Source organism: Pogoniulus pusillus, chromosome 6 (assembly GCF_015220805.1).
Source record: "Pogoniulus pusillus isolate bPogPus1 chromosome 6, bPogPus1.pri, whole genome shotgun sequence".
Classification (NCBI taxonomy): domain Eukaryota; kingdom Metazoa; phylum Chordata; class Aves; order Piciformes; family Lybiidae; genus Pogoniulus; species Pogoniulus pusillus.
Window position 1 is genome coordinate 45694085 of NC_087269.1, and position 17773 is coordinate 45711857.

Consider the following 17773-nt stretch of genomic DNA (forward strand, 5'->3'; position numbering starts at 1 on the left):
GCTGTCCCTGGAGGAGACTTCCACAGCTAAGCATCTAGTTCCTTTACTGAATTGGCAAATTTCTAGGTGACCCTCCAGTCATCTGACAAATAAGGGCAGTAATAAGGAAATTGGCCTTGCTTGAATTGTTGAAAATGGAAGGAAATAGGGTTCTTGAGATTCTCAAGTGTGTACTCTAGCAATATTTAAATCCCTTTGCGCTGGTCAAGCCTTTGAATGCATTCAGGAGCTGATGCAAAGCTTAAATCTACATGAGCAAAAAAAGAGGCCCAAAAGCAAGCCTCAAAGACAGGATGCTTCTCCTCTTTTTTTCCCCTCTCTGTTTGAGTGTGTATATGTGAAAAACAGTTGTGCTTGCTTTGATTTTCCTTTTAATTAAGTATGAATAGTATCTGGTTTGCTTGTCAGAACCCTGTTATTTCAAGTTATGATTTTGACTTTTAAGAATTATGTAGCAATTGCTACATTTTATTTTAATTCACTACTTCTAACAAGTTTTTATACTGAGAGACTTTGGTGTGAGAGGTGAATAGTAGTGAAAAAATATAAGAGAGAAGCATTTGGAAAAAGTACCTTGAAAGACATGTGAATCCCTAGGTGTGAGGCACTTTCAACATTAGCCTTCATGATTTTTTTTCTCTGTATTATCTTATTTTTTTGTGCAATGTGGAAATGTGGACAGTCAAAATGTTTGAAGAGTTTGAAACAGATTGGAAAATAGCTTAGCAAGTCTGTGGTGAAGAGAGGATAGTTTTGCAACAACTTGTTAAAACACTGTGGTCGTGGAGCTCATGAAAAAGTCTTCATTCACAGAACCTAGTTTGGGCCTTTTTCCTTGCTTTTTTGCCTGTGTATGGATTTCTGTTGGGGTGATTTGGGGCATTTTCCTTTGTGAGGAGGCATCCTATAGGGTGAGGAAATGATATCTTGGATCATTTTCTGGTATTGCTGGTTTGATCAAGTCAAATATGTTGGGTATGATGCTACTTCAGCCTGAATGTGTTCAATACCTAAAGATGAATTTTAGTATTAAAAAAAAATGATGTAGTGTCCTCTGCTTATTGTTTCCATCACTCACTGATAGCACTTCTGATGACAGAAGGAACATCCGTTACAGATGATGGACTCATATCCTGGGTAGCCTATAAACAAATTAAAACCAAACACACCCACAAACAGCCTTGCAAGCTAGACAAATGCTGCTAGGGTGGGTTGTTTTTTTTTTTTTTTTTTTTTTGTTAGGTGGTTTTGTGTGGTTTGGTGGGTTTTTGGGTTTTTTTTTGTCAGAAGTAAGGAATTATGAATGAGTCAGATGATTTTTTCCTCTCTCAACCATTGTAGATTTTCCTGTGATAACGTGCCATGCATACCAGGTCTTGCATTTGCAAATCTAAGCTGGTGTTTTAAGAACATCACTGGGGAGAGTCATATGCCTCCCCTCATGAAGTCAGCTTTTTATGTGCTCCACAGACCAGAATTTAACTTGTAAGTCCTGGCTCTGGCTTTTAATGCAGGAAGAAATGGAGAGGAGAGGATTAATGTTGGTTGAATGTAAATAAAAGCAAGATCAGCTAAGATGATGAGATTTTTAGTCTATTTCTCCATTCTTAAATAAGAAGTGAAAGCAGCTCACAATCAGAAAAGTTCTCGTGTGAGACTCTTCTTCTTCCTTTCAGGGAAACTGAAGTGGGCAATTTTGCCTTAAATTGCTGGGTGTAATGCAGTGTCATATCTCAGCACAAGATGTTACTGTGCTTAAGTCCCAAGCAGTTTTGATAACATCCTGGTACATGTTGTCTGTCATAAACAGGTCATACATTAATATATTTGTCTGCTTTTTTGAGCTTTCCTTGTGAATTTAATCATTTTAAGTCCAGACTACAAGACATACTACAAGTCATATGAGTTTAGAGTATGCAAAGAGGCTGATTTTATTTAATGCAGAAAGCATTTTGGTTGTAATAAGCTTTCATTAAATGCAGACAGAGTCTAAACTGTTCTGTGAAAATGTCTGAAATGGAAGCAGCAAGGCCCAGCAGATTGTTTTTTTTCATCTGAAGCCAATGTTCTAGTGACATGCTTGTTAGATGTTTCATTTAGAAATCAGAACCAAAATAAAAACTACATCCCATACAATCACCTGGAATTATTTGTAACCAATGTGTTTTGAATAACTTTCACAGAGGTTTCTCAAGTTGAACACTCTGCTTCAAGATTCAGTCTCTCTTCTGGTACTTCTCTTCAGTGTCTGCTAACAAAACTAGTGGTTTGCTTGGAGGGAATTTTCATTACATTCAACTAGTTGTTTAAATGTACCTTTGCCTATGCAACTCCTCAGATCAAATTGAAGATAATAAACACAGGCACCATCCAAGTTGGGGTCCATGTTACTTAGTAGCTGAAGATCTGGCCCTAAGTGAATGTGTTTGGTTGTGTTTTTTTAATTCACTTTTATTTCACACTTTTGTTATTTCCTGTGTTTAGGATTGTGGTAGTTAGAGATGTCATGTCTTTCCCTAGTAAGAAGCAAAGGAAATGAGTGAAAACTAGGATTGCTTTTTTATTTTCTAGCCTGTCCTTTCTTTATTTCAGTGCTAGATCCATATATTTAATCTTCTGCTGCTTCTCAGCTTTTAGTTCTTAATTTCAGGGAGACTGGAAGAAAGGAGTGTAAGACATAAGGGGAACTATAGGAAAGGCAGCTCCTGAAAGCATTGCAACTGAGCTTGGCTTTTGTGAAGACATGTCTTGCATGCTGGCTAGTGCTGAAAATGGACTGGATTTCAAATGACTTTAGCACATAATCACTCTCTGTCTTTAGTGCAGCATGTTTATCCTGTTTGTGAGGGATGGTGGAGCTGTATAGTTTTAAAGGGTTTGAAGTAGGACCTGTTTTTCTAGTTCTTCTAGTAAGTAAAATCTAGCATACTCCTAACTGAAATAATAGGGGGCTCTGTCTATTAATAGGTGAAAAACTTAGTATAGCCTGTAACAGTAGATGGCTTTGTAGGTCCTTGCTTTTAAAGTCAGATACTGAAAACTGGTAAATAGTTGAAAACAAAATTTATTTACAAACTAAATGATATTTCTGTCTGGAGGAAGTTTGAGAATAAGAATTGAATCACACAATGAAACAGAAGTTGGTTTGTATAAGAAGGTATGAAACCAAAATAGCTTAGACTTGTCACAGCTATCATATGTATTCTTTGCAATATAGAAACATATTGTCTATTTTCAACAAGTCTGGAATAACTACTGTACAAGTTCAGTGTTTTGCTGAACTGTTTTTTACCCTTTCACCCAAAATCATTTCCTACTCAGTACACAGGAGTGTGTACTGGGTGCACACAGTGCAGTGTTAGTGTTCCTATGGGACTTAATGCATTAGTGATCTGTGTTCTCTTTACTGTGTTTGACGTGTATGGTATCAAGAAAAGGAATGATGAGCTTTGTTTGGGAGAAAGGAAAACAACAAAAAGTAATACTCTCTTTTTTTCCTGTTTTTAGGGTCCACTTACAGTGTGCTGTCAATAATGCCTTCTGATTCTGAAAGCAGCAGTTCTCTGAGTAGCGTTGGTGAGTAAAGTATGAATCTGTCAACTTCATAACTGTGTGTTTAGGGAGCTGGGAGAATAAACGTTTTTAAAGTTGCTTCTTGCTAGGGTAGAGGAATTCTGGTCATGAATTCACAATAGTAACCATGCATCTTCACCAAGAAGAAGTATATCCATCATCTAAGAGTGCAAGTTAAGCCTTCTTGTGGCTATGTACAGCTGTTGCAAATAAAATCTCTTATACTGGGGTGTATTAAATTATATACTCAGCTACTCTATGAACTAATTAGTCAAATGATGTAAAAATGGCAACATTAGGCATATACAAATCTGTGCAAATAAAATATATGCATGCATATATGTATATGTGGAGATATGAAAATTGTAGTCAAGAGTGAAAAATAACATAGAAGTTTGAAATATTATTAGTCACAGTCATAGGCAGCCTTTTAAACTTTTGGAAGTGGCTGCAAGCTTTAACCTCTTTTTTCCCTGCCTGCAATGAATGGCTTTATATTCTGTGTTAGTCGTCCCTTTTATTCATCTTTGCTTTCACAGTAGAATTTATTTGTATAATCCATGTAAAAGTCATTTGCTTACATAGGGCGTGTAGGCTCTTGCATCTTTAAAGTTCCAGTGTGGCATTTGCCATCTCTAGACTTCCCTGACAGCACCAGGCAAGTCAGTTGTCTGTCGAGTAGGTGTTTGTTGCAGTCACTGAGTTGAACTTTTACCTCCAGCATGCAGGAACAAGAAGTATTTGCTGAAAATATGTGAAGCTGTGACATGTTAGTTTGATTTTTATCAAGATCACACTTGAATGCTATTACTTGAAGGAAGGGTATGATTAATTTGCTGTGAATAAGTTTGGGCTGAAAACAGGAAGAAGTAAGTTCCTACAGTTTTAGGACAACCAGAATGAAAAAAGAGCCTTCCAAAGAAGGGAGTTAAATAAGTTTGTGGAATAATTGGATGGAGTAATGCCTGAGAGAGAAGATGCAGGTGGTCCTTTCTAGTTACATGTTCCTGATTTTAAAATGGAAAAGTACACTTAAACATATATGTTTTGGGGGGATTTTTGTGGTTATTGTCTTTCCAAGTTTTGTAACTCTCTTAATGCACTGCACTTTACAAGGTAGGCAGGAAAACAGCTAGGGTTTGCCATCATGAAGAGAACTTTTGCTTTATCAGTGACCACTTGCAAGCTACAGATCTGTTCTCAGATCTGTACCCTATTCTCTGAACACAGGACTTGGATGTTTTCAATTCTGTTGATTTCCTTGACAAAAGGATCTTATGCAAGTGTGGGATTCTTGTTTCTAAACACTTACTTGGAAATTGGCATGTACCTTCTGAGACATCCCTTATTCCTATATATGAGTCAGAACTGAACTCTTTCCAACAATACTTTCATCATATGTGAGAACATCAAAGCTCATACTGAACTCTGATTTGTGTATTTTATCTGAGGAGTCTGTCCTTGGAAGTATTGCATGCCTTTGGTATGTGCAGTGAGCAATTACATGACCCACCATTAAAACTTGTCATCTAGCTGCTTCTTAGTTTCAATCCAAGTGGTTAAAGTGAGGTAGATATTTAATCCAATAGCTGCCAGGGATGTTGGAAGTTGGCCTGTTTGTTTTGTGGTCTATAACCAGACTTGTTGCTAACAAGTATTGCTTGTTAATAACAAGCTTTTTTCCCCAACTGGTTTTTCCTCCTTTGCATCTTGTTCTGAAAGAGAGAATATTTTTGGTGTGATAGCAGTAGCAAGATTTATTTGCTTAATTACCAGTGTACCCTGATAGGCAGTTTACAAGTCACTGCAATGCTTCAGTCAGATTTGTTGGATGCCAGACCGTTGTAACTGAAACTGCCTGCCAGTTCCCTAAAGGCTTCTTGTAGCTACTTTGAATGGCATCCCAACAAATACTGCCTTGTTAGAGAGTTTCAGGAATTTCACATACCTCTTCCCCTTATTTCATCACCATCTCACTGGAATACATATTCACATGGGATATTCTGTGCAGTGGAAAGCCTAAATTTAATCTGTGAAATTAATGCATCAGTGACAAGAAGTCAATAGCTTGTTGTTTAGAGACAGTGTAAGCTTTGGAATAGATTCTGTTCACCGCTAATAGCTGCATGTATATATGAAGCGGTGTTTTCATTTCCCCACTTACATGGACTGTCATGATGAAGCTGAGAAAGGGTTCTATTTTATTATTTCTGAGTGTGAAACAGGTTTTTTTCATTAATATTTAATGAATTTTTATTTCTGGTTTACCTTGCTGCTGTTTGTCAAACAGCTGAGAAACATTTGACCCTTCAGAAGAAATGAGAAAGGTATTTGGAGCACAAGTTAAGTCCAGATAAGGAGGAAACAGAGAGTGTAACATCTATCTAGGGGAGATCATAAAGTCTTTCATTTGCAGTCTTTCAACTCTGTAGTTAATGGAAGTAACTAGGGAAGGATATATCCATGTACACCATCTTTTCTTTCCAACCTTAGTCACCCTAGCTATTGTTGGAGGTGGTTTCTCTGGCCAGCAGTCTGTTTTAAATGATCTTTTTCTGAAATACTTCCAACTACCTGAAGGGAGGCTGTAGCCAGGTGGGGGTTGGTCTCTTCTCGCAAGCAACCAGCAATAGAACAAGGGGACACAGTCTCAAGTTGTGCCGGAGGAAGTCTAGGCTGGATGTTAGGAGGAAGTTGTTGGCAGAGAGAGTGATTGGCATTGGAATGGGCTGCCCAGGGAGGTGGTGGAGTCACCATCCTTGGAGGTGTTCAAGGAAAGCCTGGCTGAGGCACTTAGTGCCATGGTCTAGTTGACTGGGCAAGGCTTGGGGCTAGGTTGGACTGAATGATCTTGCAGGTCTCTTCGAACCTGGTTAATTTTATGATAAGCCAGGATACTGATAGGATTCTGTGCTTTACAGCTGTCCTGGGTTTCCAAGTTAATTTATGAAGGTGACATATATAGCAATGCACTTTTTTTTCAGAAAAAAAGATGCTGGTCTGAGAACTAAGTTTAAGTAGCACTAAGATGATTGTTCTCAAAACAGTAGTTCTGAGAGCAGGTGGGTTAACTCTCAATCAAATTAAGCCTAATGTTAGGATTTGGAAAGGAAGAGGGAAAGATGAGAGAGGAGGGAAGCAATGTGACTCAGAAGAGTTTAGGCCTAGGCTAACCTGATTACTGTGTTGTCATACAAGCTTTTTTTTTTTTTTCCTTCTTTCCCAGCACAGATAGGGCTGCAGGCATGAGGGATGCAACAGGAATTAATGTCCAAGCCTCCCCTGCATGTGATAGAATAAGCAGTTGAGTGTGAGCCTGTTTTCCCACCTGTGTAGCATCAGGGAAGCAACGCTGGACAGGAAACTCTTCTTCATGGGTTTATCTGCCTTCACAATAGGTCTATGTGCCTTTATCATTGTATCATATGTGATGAAAATGCAGAAGGGCAGGTTGTTGCACCTTCCAGATTGGTCTTTTTTTTTTCCTTGCCATTGAAAATATGTTTAGATGACAGTATTCTCTTTTTCCCTCTTCTCTTTCCCATGTGTTGGTAAAGTTCATGCTGTGCATGTAAAATAGATGCTTTTAATGGCAGACATTCAGTGATGACTGCCACAGGAGACACAATATTAATTGCTGTAATATCTCCATCCCACCATTGTGCTTTAGCTCTACCTTCTTCCCCACAAAGGAACAGATACTCCTTAAGTTGTCATGCCCTCTCTGTATTTTCTCTTTCTTTGCTCATGGCTAATGACAGAGATTTTTGTGTGTAAACAGATACATCCTTCTTTGTCCACTCCCCGTGCCTGGCAGACTCTGAACGGAATTACAATCCTGCATCTCTGACATCAGAATAATTATTTATGGAGATTCAGTGTCTGGCTTGTCAGGCACGGAACAACAGTGTCACCAATAACAGTTACACATGACAGTCACTGGCCAGTCTCCCAAGTGAATGCTCATGATAAAGGCGAGCAAAAAAACACAGAATAAAGACTGCCTTTGGGGGTTGGAGGGGGAAGTGCCAGTGGGTACAGTGCAATCAATCATTTGACATCTATAATTTTGAAGATAAATGCTCACCAAGCACTCTAACCAGATCTGGACAAGTGTCTCTAGGTGGTCCTGCTTGAACAGGAAGATTGGATAAGATGTTTCTGTACCCCAGTAGAGAATACTCTGTGGAGATTGATGTGCACCTCTCAATTATTTACTCATGATTTCCAGCTTTCTATTTCCATGTTTTTTTCACAAGCCAGATTAAGTTACTTTTCTGGCCCATGTTGCCTAAAGAAGCCTCTGTGAATTGACTTTAAAGGGTAGGTTTCAAGACTCTTAATATTATTTGCGTAACCTCCAGTACATATTACTGACCTAAGCACTATGATGCATTGACAGTATTGTCATTTCTGGAATCAAGCTGTTTTTTACTTAGTCTAGAACCACAGTGAAACTTGGCACTTTTCTTCAGTGCTTAAAACCCCTGCTTCTTCCTCCCCTCCTCAGTGCACAGCTTTTGGGGGACTTGGTTTTATTTTATTTTGCTTGGTTGTTTGTTTTTGTGGTTTGTTTTTTGTTGTTGATGAGTTTTGCTTATTGGGGTTGTTGGTGGTTGTTGATAGATTGAGGGGTGGTTTTATAGAATCATAGAATCAACCAGGTGGGAAGAGACCTTGAAGATCATCCAGTCCAACCTATCCCCCGGCCCTATCAGCAGCTGGCATGTAGGAATCAGGCTCTGACTCTTTCCTGGTGAGTTTTTAACAGAAAGGCATTGTATATGCTCTTCCATTCTTTGAAAATACACCAAGATCCTAATGAGAGGATTTTTGGATTGGAAAATGCCTTCTGTTCCACATCAAATTCATTCCACAGCCTCTTTGCATTGCTGTAAATACAGCTGTCGATATTGTGTCCTCGTCGTTCCACATGGCATTTTATCAGCTGCATCTCTGAACTTTTATCAGACTGTTATTTTTTCAGTTGTTCAGTTCTTCAAAAATAGTATTATTTTGTCAGTCATAAGTGTTTTCTCTTCCTCTCCACTGTTTACATCACTGTGCTGCCTTTTCCTGTGGGAATTTGTATACCAGTCTGTAACAAACACCAACCCTTGCACTGCAATTTTGTCTTTTGCTTCCAGCCATTGTATTTCTATCCTTACCAAGCTCATCAAGCTTTGACTTGAGCTGACAGTGTTTCCTTGATAGTGCTTTGTTAGCTTATTAGCCTGACAAGCTATTTACAGCTAGTTTTTCACTAATTGCAATTCAAGTTACTCAGTCTGCAAAGCAAACATCACTCCCCTCATATCAGATGGTAATGCCTTATTAGTGTGCACTCTTTGTTTTCCCATTTTCCTGTTGGTCACTCTGACAGCTGTCCTTTTATGTTTGTTTGTGATTTATTCTTTCATGCTTTCTGCAGCTGTGTATAATAAAGCAATTGTTTGTGATATTCTCTCAGTGGAAGATAAATGCTCTTTCTTTATCTAAAAGTGTTCTGTTTATTTCTCCCTGGCAGTTTCTTATATTTCTTTGCTTTTTATTTCCTCTCTCTCTTTTATTTTTGTGAAACACAAATTATATTTGGTAACTATATCAACAATTAACACATTAGCAAAGGAACAAGTGAAAATACTGCACCTCCTGAAAGGCCACAAATGAATGAGAAAAGGTACTTCCCTGTATTGCAGTGATTGCCTTTGACATTCCACCTCTTTCCAATCAGTCTCTTTATTTACAGTCATTTTCCTGTAACTTTTGACCTCAATGATTAATTAAACCTCTCTGTATAGACTTATTTCCTGTGTGATTTTCTTGTCTTTTGCTCTGAATAATGACTGTTTAATTTACTGGAACTAAGACTTTTTGTGAAGCAAACCTTTTTTTTCCACAAACTTAAAAGTAACTTCACTCTCCATCTCTTTTATTCTGTTTGCGTCAGGAATGGTGTGGTCAGCAGGCGCAGGGAGGTCATTCTGCCTCTGTACTCTGCACTGGTTAGACCACACCTTGAGTGCTGTGTTCAGTTCTGGGCCCCCCAGTTTAGAAGGGACATTGAGATGCTTGAGCGTGTCCAGAGAAGGGCGACGAGGCTGGGGAGAGGCCTTGAGCACAGCCCTACGAGGAGAGGCTGAGGGAGCTGGGATTGGTTAGCCTGGAGAAGAGGAGGCTCAGGGGTGACCTTATTGCTGTCTACAACTACCTGAGGGGTGGTTGTGGCCAGGAGGAGGTTGCTCTCTTCTCTCAGGTGGCCAGCACCAGAACGAGAGGACACAGCCTCAGGCTGCGCCAGGGGAGATTTAGGCTGGAGGTGAGGAGAAAGTTCTTCACTGAGAGAGTCATTGGACACTGGAATGGGCTGCCCGGGGAGGTGGTGGAGTCGCCGTCCCTGGAGCTGTTCAAGGCAGGATTGGACGTGGCACTTGGTGCCATGGTCTAGCCTTGAGCTCTGTGGTAAAGGGTTGGACTTGATCTGTGAGGTCTCTTCCAAACCTGATGATACTGTGATACTGTGTGTTCATGAATCATATAGATGTCTTCAGGATTGATCCTTAATACCTTGACCTGCTTTTCACTGTATTTGTTAATAACTTTCCTCTCTAAGTAATCACTTTAAATAGCTTTAAAAGATTTTCACTGGCTTTTGGCGTGTCCATTTCAAGGCATGTCTCAGTTGCAGTGTAGTGTTCGCTTAGCTTCTGTCATGTCAGAGGTACCCAAGAGTTACTCAGTGAATGTGATGCCCTATTTGTTTGGTTTGGTTTTGAAAAAAAGTCCAGAAGTTCAGAGAAACATTGAGATTATTTTTGGCATTGGGTTGGGGTTTTGGATGGAGTTTTGTGCAGGGTTTTTTTTCTGTTGTTATTTGTGTTTTACCATTTCATGTAACAAAAGAGTTGCTTCTTGGTCTCTTTAAGTTCTCTTGATTCTGCATACATGTGGGTTAAGAACCACTAATGAATAACTGTGTACCTTGTAGTACTTTGTTTGCTATGTCATCATCTTAATATTTGACATCTCGTTGGAGAGCTTTCTGAAGAGCTGGTTAGACTGTAATGTTTTGACTTGAAATACAGTGTGTGTGAATACCCTTTTTCTTCACTTCAGACAGCATGTCTGCAAGGTGGTGCCATTCAGTACTCTCTAAGGCTCTTTATCAGTCTGTACATTCAGGAAATCAATTCTGTCAGCAATTTTCTTTTTGGTCTATGAAACAGTATGGTGAGGTGATGTGTATGACTTCTGTGATGGAGATGGTGTGGAGGAACAAGTGTTCAAGTCTCTTATTGTTGGTTGGTGTGCAGTGGTTGATCCTAGATGTTGTCCCCCTTGGGTTTGGATTGGACGCTTTTGTCTGGGTCAGTTGCAAGCCTGACAAACGTAGAGTTTGAGCTCTCCCATCAGGAAGCTCCCAAATATTCCAATTCAGAAGCTTCAGCTGTGTTTTCCTTAGTCTTGACAATGAATTGTGCTGTGTGTAATGTTAGTGAAATTCATCAAGGACCTTTCAAATTGGTGTGTTTGCTGTTTGCACTTAGCCGTCTTGCTGGGTTTGCATATTAGGTTGTAGATTCTCTTTCATGTTCATCTTTCTGGAATCACTGTTCACTTCTTTCTGTAGTCTTAAAATTACTGAAGCTGAAAGTTTGTTTTACATGCTGCTGAGTTTGTTTAGATTGTTATATTCCACGTTAAAACAAATACTGAATTGCTACCCGTTCCTTTGTTCTTGCATGTTTCATGATCCTCACTGCCTTCATAACCCATTGGGTTATATGTCAGATCAAACTGTTTCCACAGCTCCTTATTTTACCTTTCAGTTTCTTTTCCTCGGTGTACTGCTGCTGGGTTTTACAGATGTTGTATTTCACCTGCATGCAAGTCTGTTCTGTGGTCTCCACTATTTCAAGACCACTTGAAAAGGTACATCTGAAAAATGCATCTAAATGATAAATTCTGCTATGCAGTCCTGTTCTGGTCCTCATAAATTATTGAAAGGAAATAAATATTTTAGCACATGTTTTTGTACATGGGCATAAATCTTTTCTTCCTGAGCTTGGAGAGAAAGCCTCTTGGTCATGCTTTGCAGTGTATCTTGCAAGTCTCTCTTTAAAATGTTTCCTATCATGATGTACTGGGCCATAAAGAAACAGTTTTATAAACATTCCTGCTGGTTTTATTTTTTATGAAAGAAAAGAATGACAAAGGCTTGACTGTACAAGGAATATTCTCCTTGTTTGCAAGCAGGAACAGGCACAAATTTGTCAAATGAGTTTAAAAACTCATTGTAAAATTCAGGTGTTCTGCTTGCTTGTGAGCAATTTTGGTTTGCATTAGTTGAACTTTTGATACAGGTGTACTTCTTAAAGAGGAATGAGATTATACTTTGAAATATGTTCATAATATTTCTTGAGAGTATCTGCTTTTGCTGATGGCTATTTTCCCACTTCAGCATTATATGGAGTTGGCATTATGCTATGTCTTGGTCAGTTTGACAAGTTTCCCAGGCCTCTTTATCTTAATTTCCCCCCCCCCCCCCCCCCCCCTTCAAGAAATGTGCTACCATATTCCTAACTCTGAAGCTGACTAGTGGACTGTAATTATGGCAGATATGTTCTCTGATGGATTTCTTGCAAAAATTTAGGCTCTTCTGTGATAGATTTCCTGCAAAATTCTACTTTAGGTAAGGTCACTGCGTACTCAGGACCTAATGCATGTACTGCGTTGTGCACAAAAAGAATTTTGCCCTCATGACACATCCCTGCTCTTAGCTGCTTCAGTGAGTTGGACTGCCACTTACCTGCAGGCTGGCCAGGAAGGTGACTTCAATGTGACTGACATCTCAAAACCCAAGTGTAGTTCACATGAGGGATGAGTTGTGCATATTGTCAAAGCAGATAAATGAATTGCACAGGCAGTAAATACGTTTTCAGATGCAGGTTGTCTGGGACAGCACTGGTTGGCACAGTAGAGATTTAGCCTTCAGGCTCATATATTCTAAGACCAGTTTGACTGGTTAAAGTGCAGAAAGGAAATACTGTTGTGTTAAACTTGTAGGCAAATGGGAAGATAAACCTCACAAACCAAAACTGTAAGCATTTCCCTACTGCATCAGGATGTCAGATGCAACTAAAGGCTTTTAGCATTCAACTATAAAAGCCTTTTCAAAGGATATGAAGTCTATTGAATTTTTCTAATTAGAGCTTACTGATTTGATTTTTTTTTTTTTTGTTTTGTTTTTGTTTTGAACATCCACAAATCTGACTTAAGATGTATGAGACCTGTTGAAAACGTAAGGATGTTAACTAAATCAAGCCAAGGTAAACTTTCTGTACTCATTTTGAGGCTAAGAGGTGGAATACATGCTGACCTGCTGTTTTTTCAGCACTTAAAACATACACATCTCTGGGCATTGACAGCAGTGTCATGGCATTTGAAATTGAAGTATTTGTTGATGTAGTACTACAAAGTGACAAGTTAATGAAAACCAGCCTTTTCTAGTACTTAGGAGGGTAGGAGAGCCTTGCAGAGGACCTTGTCAGGCTGGATGAGTGGGTAGAGGCCAATGGGATGAGATTTACCAAGGCCAAGTGCAGGGTTCTATGCTTTGGCCACAACAACCCCAAGCAGCGCTACAGGCTGGGGACAGAGCGGATGGAGAACGGGCAGGCAGAAAGGGACCTGGGGGTACTGGTAGATAGTAGCTGAAGATGAGCCAGCAGTGTGCCCAGGTGGGCAAGAGAGCCAATGGCATCCTGGCCTGCATCAGGAGCAGTGTGGCCATTAGGACGAGGGAGGTTATTCTGCCCCTGTACTCAGCACTGGTCAGGCCACACCTTGAGTGCTGTGTCCAGTTCTGGGCTCCTCAATTCAAGAGAGATGTTGAGGTGCTGGAAGGTGTCCACATGAGGACGACAAAGCTGGTGAGGGGCCTAGAACACAAACCCTATGAGGAGAGGCTGAGGGAGCTGGGGGTGTGCAGCCTGGAGAAGAGGAGGCTCAGGGGGGACCTCACTGCTGTCTACAACTACCTGAAGGGAGGCTGTAGCCCGGTGAGGATTGATCTCTTCTCCCAGACAACCAGCAACAGAACAAGGGGACACAGTCTCAAGTAGTGCTGGGGGAGGTCTAGGCTGGATGTTAGGAGGAAGTTGTTGGCAGAGAGAGTGATTGGCATTGGAATGGGCTGCCCAGGGAGGTGGTGGAGTCACCATTCCTGGAGGTGTTCAGGAAAAGCCTGGCTGAGGCACTTGATGCCATGGTCTGGTTGACTGGCGAGGGCTGGGTGCTAGGTTGGACTGGATGATCCTGGAGGTCTCTTCCAACCTGGTTGATTCTATGATTCTCTAAGGCAAATAGTCTGCATTATTTGAGAAGGCTTCTTTACCAAGATTACTTGCCCTGTCCCTATTTAAAGCACTCTTGTGCTTTCTGGCATGTTTTTGGGACGATGTGCACAAGTGTTCTCCTTGCTTGAAGGTGATTCCCACTGTGATGCTATTAAATGTGTGGGGGAAGAGGTAGGGGCAACATGTAACTCGTGCCTCCTTTTGCAGCATTTTAGATTCTGGTAGCAAATGTTGGATGCCTGTGTGGGATTCGTCTAGTTAACATGGTTCATGGAACTGCTGCTGGGATTTACACTGGTAGTAGTGATGTTCTCTTGTTAATCCAGTGCTCTTTTCTGCAGGTCAAGTACTGCAGCCTTCCTGATGATCTTCTTCTTTGTCTTGCACCCTTTCAATTCTGTTCATCTCTTTTGATTGTAAACAGCCCCAGGATGACAGATAAGCTTTTGAACTTCTCTGTAAGGAAGAGAGGTGGACTTTTTCAGGGTTGTATGTAGTTTGATGTGACTTCAAGTGAGAAGCTGTGCAGGTTGCCACTGAGCTTACCCAAGACCATGCTGTCTGTCAGTGCCTGAATTAGGTTTTATTGCCTTTACCTTTTCACTTGTTTATGAAATTCCCTGCTCACAGATGTGTCCAAAATATTCCAAACAAGTGCATATTCTGAGTTTTTCACCTGTCTGTTTGGGTTTTTTCCCCACATCAGGAACCTAAGGTAGTGAATTTGTACTATTACTGGTTTCTACATAATCTTGCCTCAAAAATATGTGGAATGGTTCTTTTTCAAAAAGAAAAAGTAAGTCTTAGCCCTTGTAGATAAAGGAAGGGGCTCCATCAGGATGAAGGAGCAAAGCAAAGTAGTAGGAGAAAGCCCAAATGCAGCTTCCATTGAGAATTCTCCTGAGTGACAAAAGTTTGTGCCTTTCTGCAGAATGCATACTTCTATTTCTTCAGTTTCCTGTTCAGCATATTTACACACACGATTATGCAGCAGAGTAGAACAGTCTGCTCAGAAAGTCTCACTACAGAATTACTGCAGTAACAGCTGAAAGTAACAAGAACAGGGATCCTGTTATGCTAGATGCTATTTGTATGGTAGCAGTTTTCTTGGTGTGACACCTTGAAAGCATAGGTAGTTCTACTTAGAAGTTGAAGGGAGTTTTTTCCTTCCAAAAAGCCAATCCTTCATCTCATTAGCATTTGATCAGATGAAATAACATGGGTTTAAATTCTTCCTTTGAAAATAAATGATCAGAGAACAGCATGGTCTAGTTGATTGGATAGGGCTGGGTGCTAGGTTGGACTGGATGATCTTGGAGGTCTCTTCCAACCTGGCTGATTCTATGATTATTTCACTGTTGTATTTCTTGTTTCTTCATTTTAAAAGTAGGCATAATAAAAGCACATCCCAACAAGTTAATGCATATGTCAGCAGCTTGTTTCACTTGTATAAGTGTGCAAACATGTTCTAGAATTCTCCATTGAATAGAAAATAGTGATATCTTTAGTTCTTTAACTTTCACATCTACGACCTATATCTTTGAGTTTACTCTTGTGCATCTGCAATTAAAATGAGCAGAGCAAAAATTACAGTTGAGTACATGGTCAGCATAAAATCATAGAATCAACCAGGTTGGAAGAGACCTCCAAGATCACCCAGTCCAACCTAGCACCCAGCCCTAGCCAGTAAACCAGACCATGGCATCAAGTGCCTCATCCGGTCTTTTCTTGAACACCACCAGGGATGGGGACTCCACCACCTCCCTGGGCAGCCCATGTTGTGAAAGACCATACTAGATTCATCTCTAAGGTGGAAGATGACCTTTTTGCATAGGTATCGTCTGAGAGGACAGTAAGCATCATCTTTCAGCTCTGTTATTAACAAAGCTGAAAATTAAAAGCTCTTACAAAGCTCATTAATGTATCTCTACCCATTGGAGGAAATGTGTTGTGTGGTCCAGTTGGTTGCAGTGACTAATTTGATCATTTTAAGGAGTGTTGATACAAACAAAACCCCTTTCTCATGATTTGTTGAAAAGTCGGATCTTTAACTTCATGTACTGTGCTCATCATTTACAACATGTGAGAACATATGAATTAGGCACAAAAGAAAAGCTGGCAGTAGCTCATACCAGAATAGTATGGCACTAGATAAAGGAAGAGCTAGAGAGCCCCTGTGCTGAAGCAGTTTGTGGTTGCTCATATCAGTAGGTAAAGGTAACTTTTTTTTGTTTCTCAAGCAAGAACATAGTTCTGTATTGGAATAACTTCCTACTTATGACTGCTTTCAGTGTGGTTGTATCTGAGGTATTTGCATTTGTGACAGCAAATTTGCCTTTTGGACAACTTGTAAATTAATGAGTGAGCAAGGAACTTATGCATGCAGATTAACTTGCAACACATGTAGGGCCTTTCTGCTAGCCTGGAATCTGACTGGAGTTACCCTTGTGTCAGCTCCCTGATGAAAACTTCATGGCTTGCTTAATTTTGGAACAAGATTCTACAATGAAAATAAAAGCTGAAAACCACAGATCAATTTTTTTTAATTACTATTTACTTAAGTGAAGTTGTGTTGTTCTTTTGAGGAGCTCTCTGATTGCCAGATCTTTTTTATCTTGGTCAGGTACGAGTGGTAAACCATCATCTCCACCACCTGTAACAGAGACAAGACAGATGAGTGAGAAGCTAGAGACAATACTGTATCAGCTGCGACAGGTAACTCGAGAGAGGGATGAGCTGCGCAAACAACTTGCTCTGTCGTCTCCTGGATCAACTTTTGATGACTGCAGGTAAAAAAGAAGAAAAAGGAAATGTAACATTGTACTTTAGTCCTCATTGGTGTTTTCAAGTGTCTTAATTCCTGCTTTCTTGTAAAGAAAACAGCAAGGTATTGCAGATACTCCAATGTGTATTTGTTGCTTGTAACCTACTTGTAGCTTGGTGAGAGGTACATGCATAGGTGACCACATATGAGTTTCTGAGCTGCCTGTGAATATCTACTCCCACTTTCTCCAGGAATTTTGCACTGGGAATGAGAGGAATAGGAGTCATCTTTCTTCTTGGCAAAGAAAGCAAACAAGTTGTTGAGGCTCCTTAAGTTATTTTGTGGGAAGAGAAAGATGACAATGGCTCAAGCATTTATTGTTTTGAAAGTAAGAGTGAAGAGAGGGAAGTAGCTCTGAGTACTTGGCTGTAGGACAGAGATCAGGAGAGTTTAAAAAAGTTCAGCTATTGCCACGTTTCTGCAAGGAGAGAGGTTTGGACTTGTGTTGAGGGGAGAGTGTTTTTTAGGGGATACAGTTTCCCATGGCAAAGCATTAACATGCTGAGAAAAAGAAGCTCTCCTCCACTGAGAAGTTATGGATGTTGCCAAATGAAAATAACATGTCCTGAAAGTCAGTTCATGTCTAACAGTCTTATACAGCTCATTCAGATTTGAAGGTTTATAAATTATGAAGATGGTATTCAGGCAGATTGAGTTAATTGCAGGTATGGCTTTTTTTTTTGGCTAGGTGACAGAATTATGTATTTTAGAGAGTTAAGGATCATTAGAATTATACATGTGACTTTGGCCATGCTGAGCCAGGTACTTCTTGTCTGCAGTAAGAACATGTAAGACAGATTTTTTGAATCTTGGAGAAAGTCAGTCTGAAATAAGAGCCAAGAACAGATTTTTCTGGGGCTTGCTGCCATGATGCATGGCTTTTCTGAACTTCCGTGTGTTGGTGGCAGTGGTACCTACTACTTCATCAACTCTGTATGTGGTCAGGTGGTTAATTTAACTTTTTGTCCTTATGAGATAAGGTCAAGATTTGAACCAGTGAACTGGAATGGGCATTTTA

General features: G+C 40.1%; 1 protein-coding gene across 4 annotated transcripts in view; it reads left to right on the forward strand.

Moving 5' to 3' along the window:
* Window positions 1-17773, forward strand: part of DLG5 (discs large MAGUK scaffold protein 5) — a 104274-nt gene that overhangs the window by 33616 nt on the left and 52885 nt on the right. For all 4 annotated transcript variants that reach the window (XM_064145466.1, XM_064145468.1, XM_064145467.1 and 1 more), the window contains exons 2-3: window positions 3508-3576; window positions 16555-16720. In XM_064145466.1, coding sequence (XP_064001536.1) covers window positions 3508-3576; window positions 16555-16720 — 235 coding nt within the window. The remainder of the gene's footprint in view (window positions 1-3507; window positions 3577-16554; window positions 16721-17773) is intronic.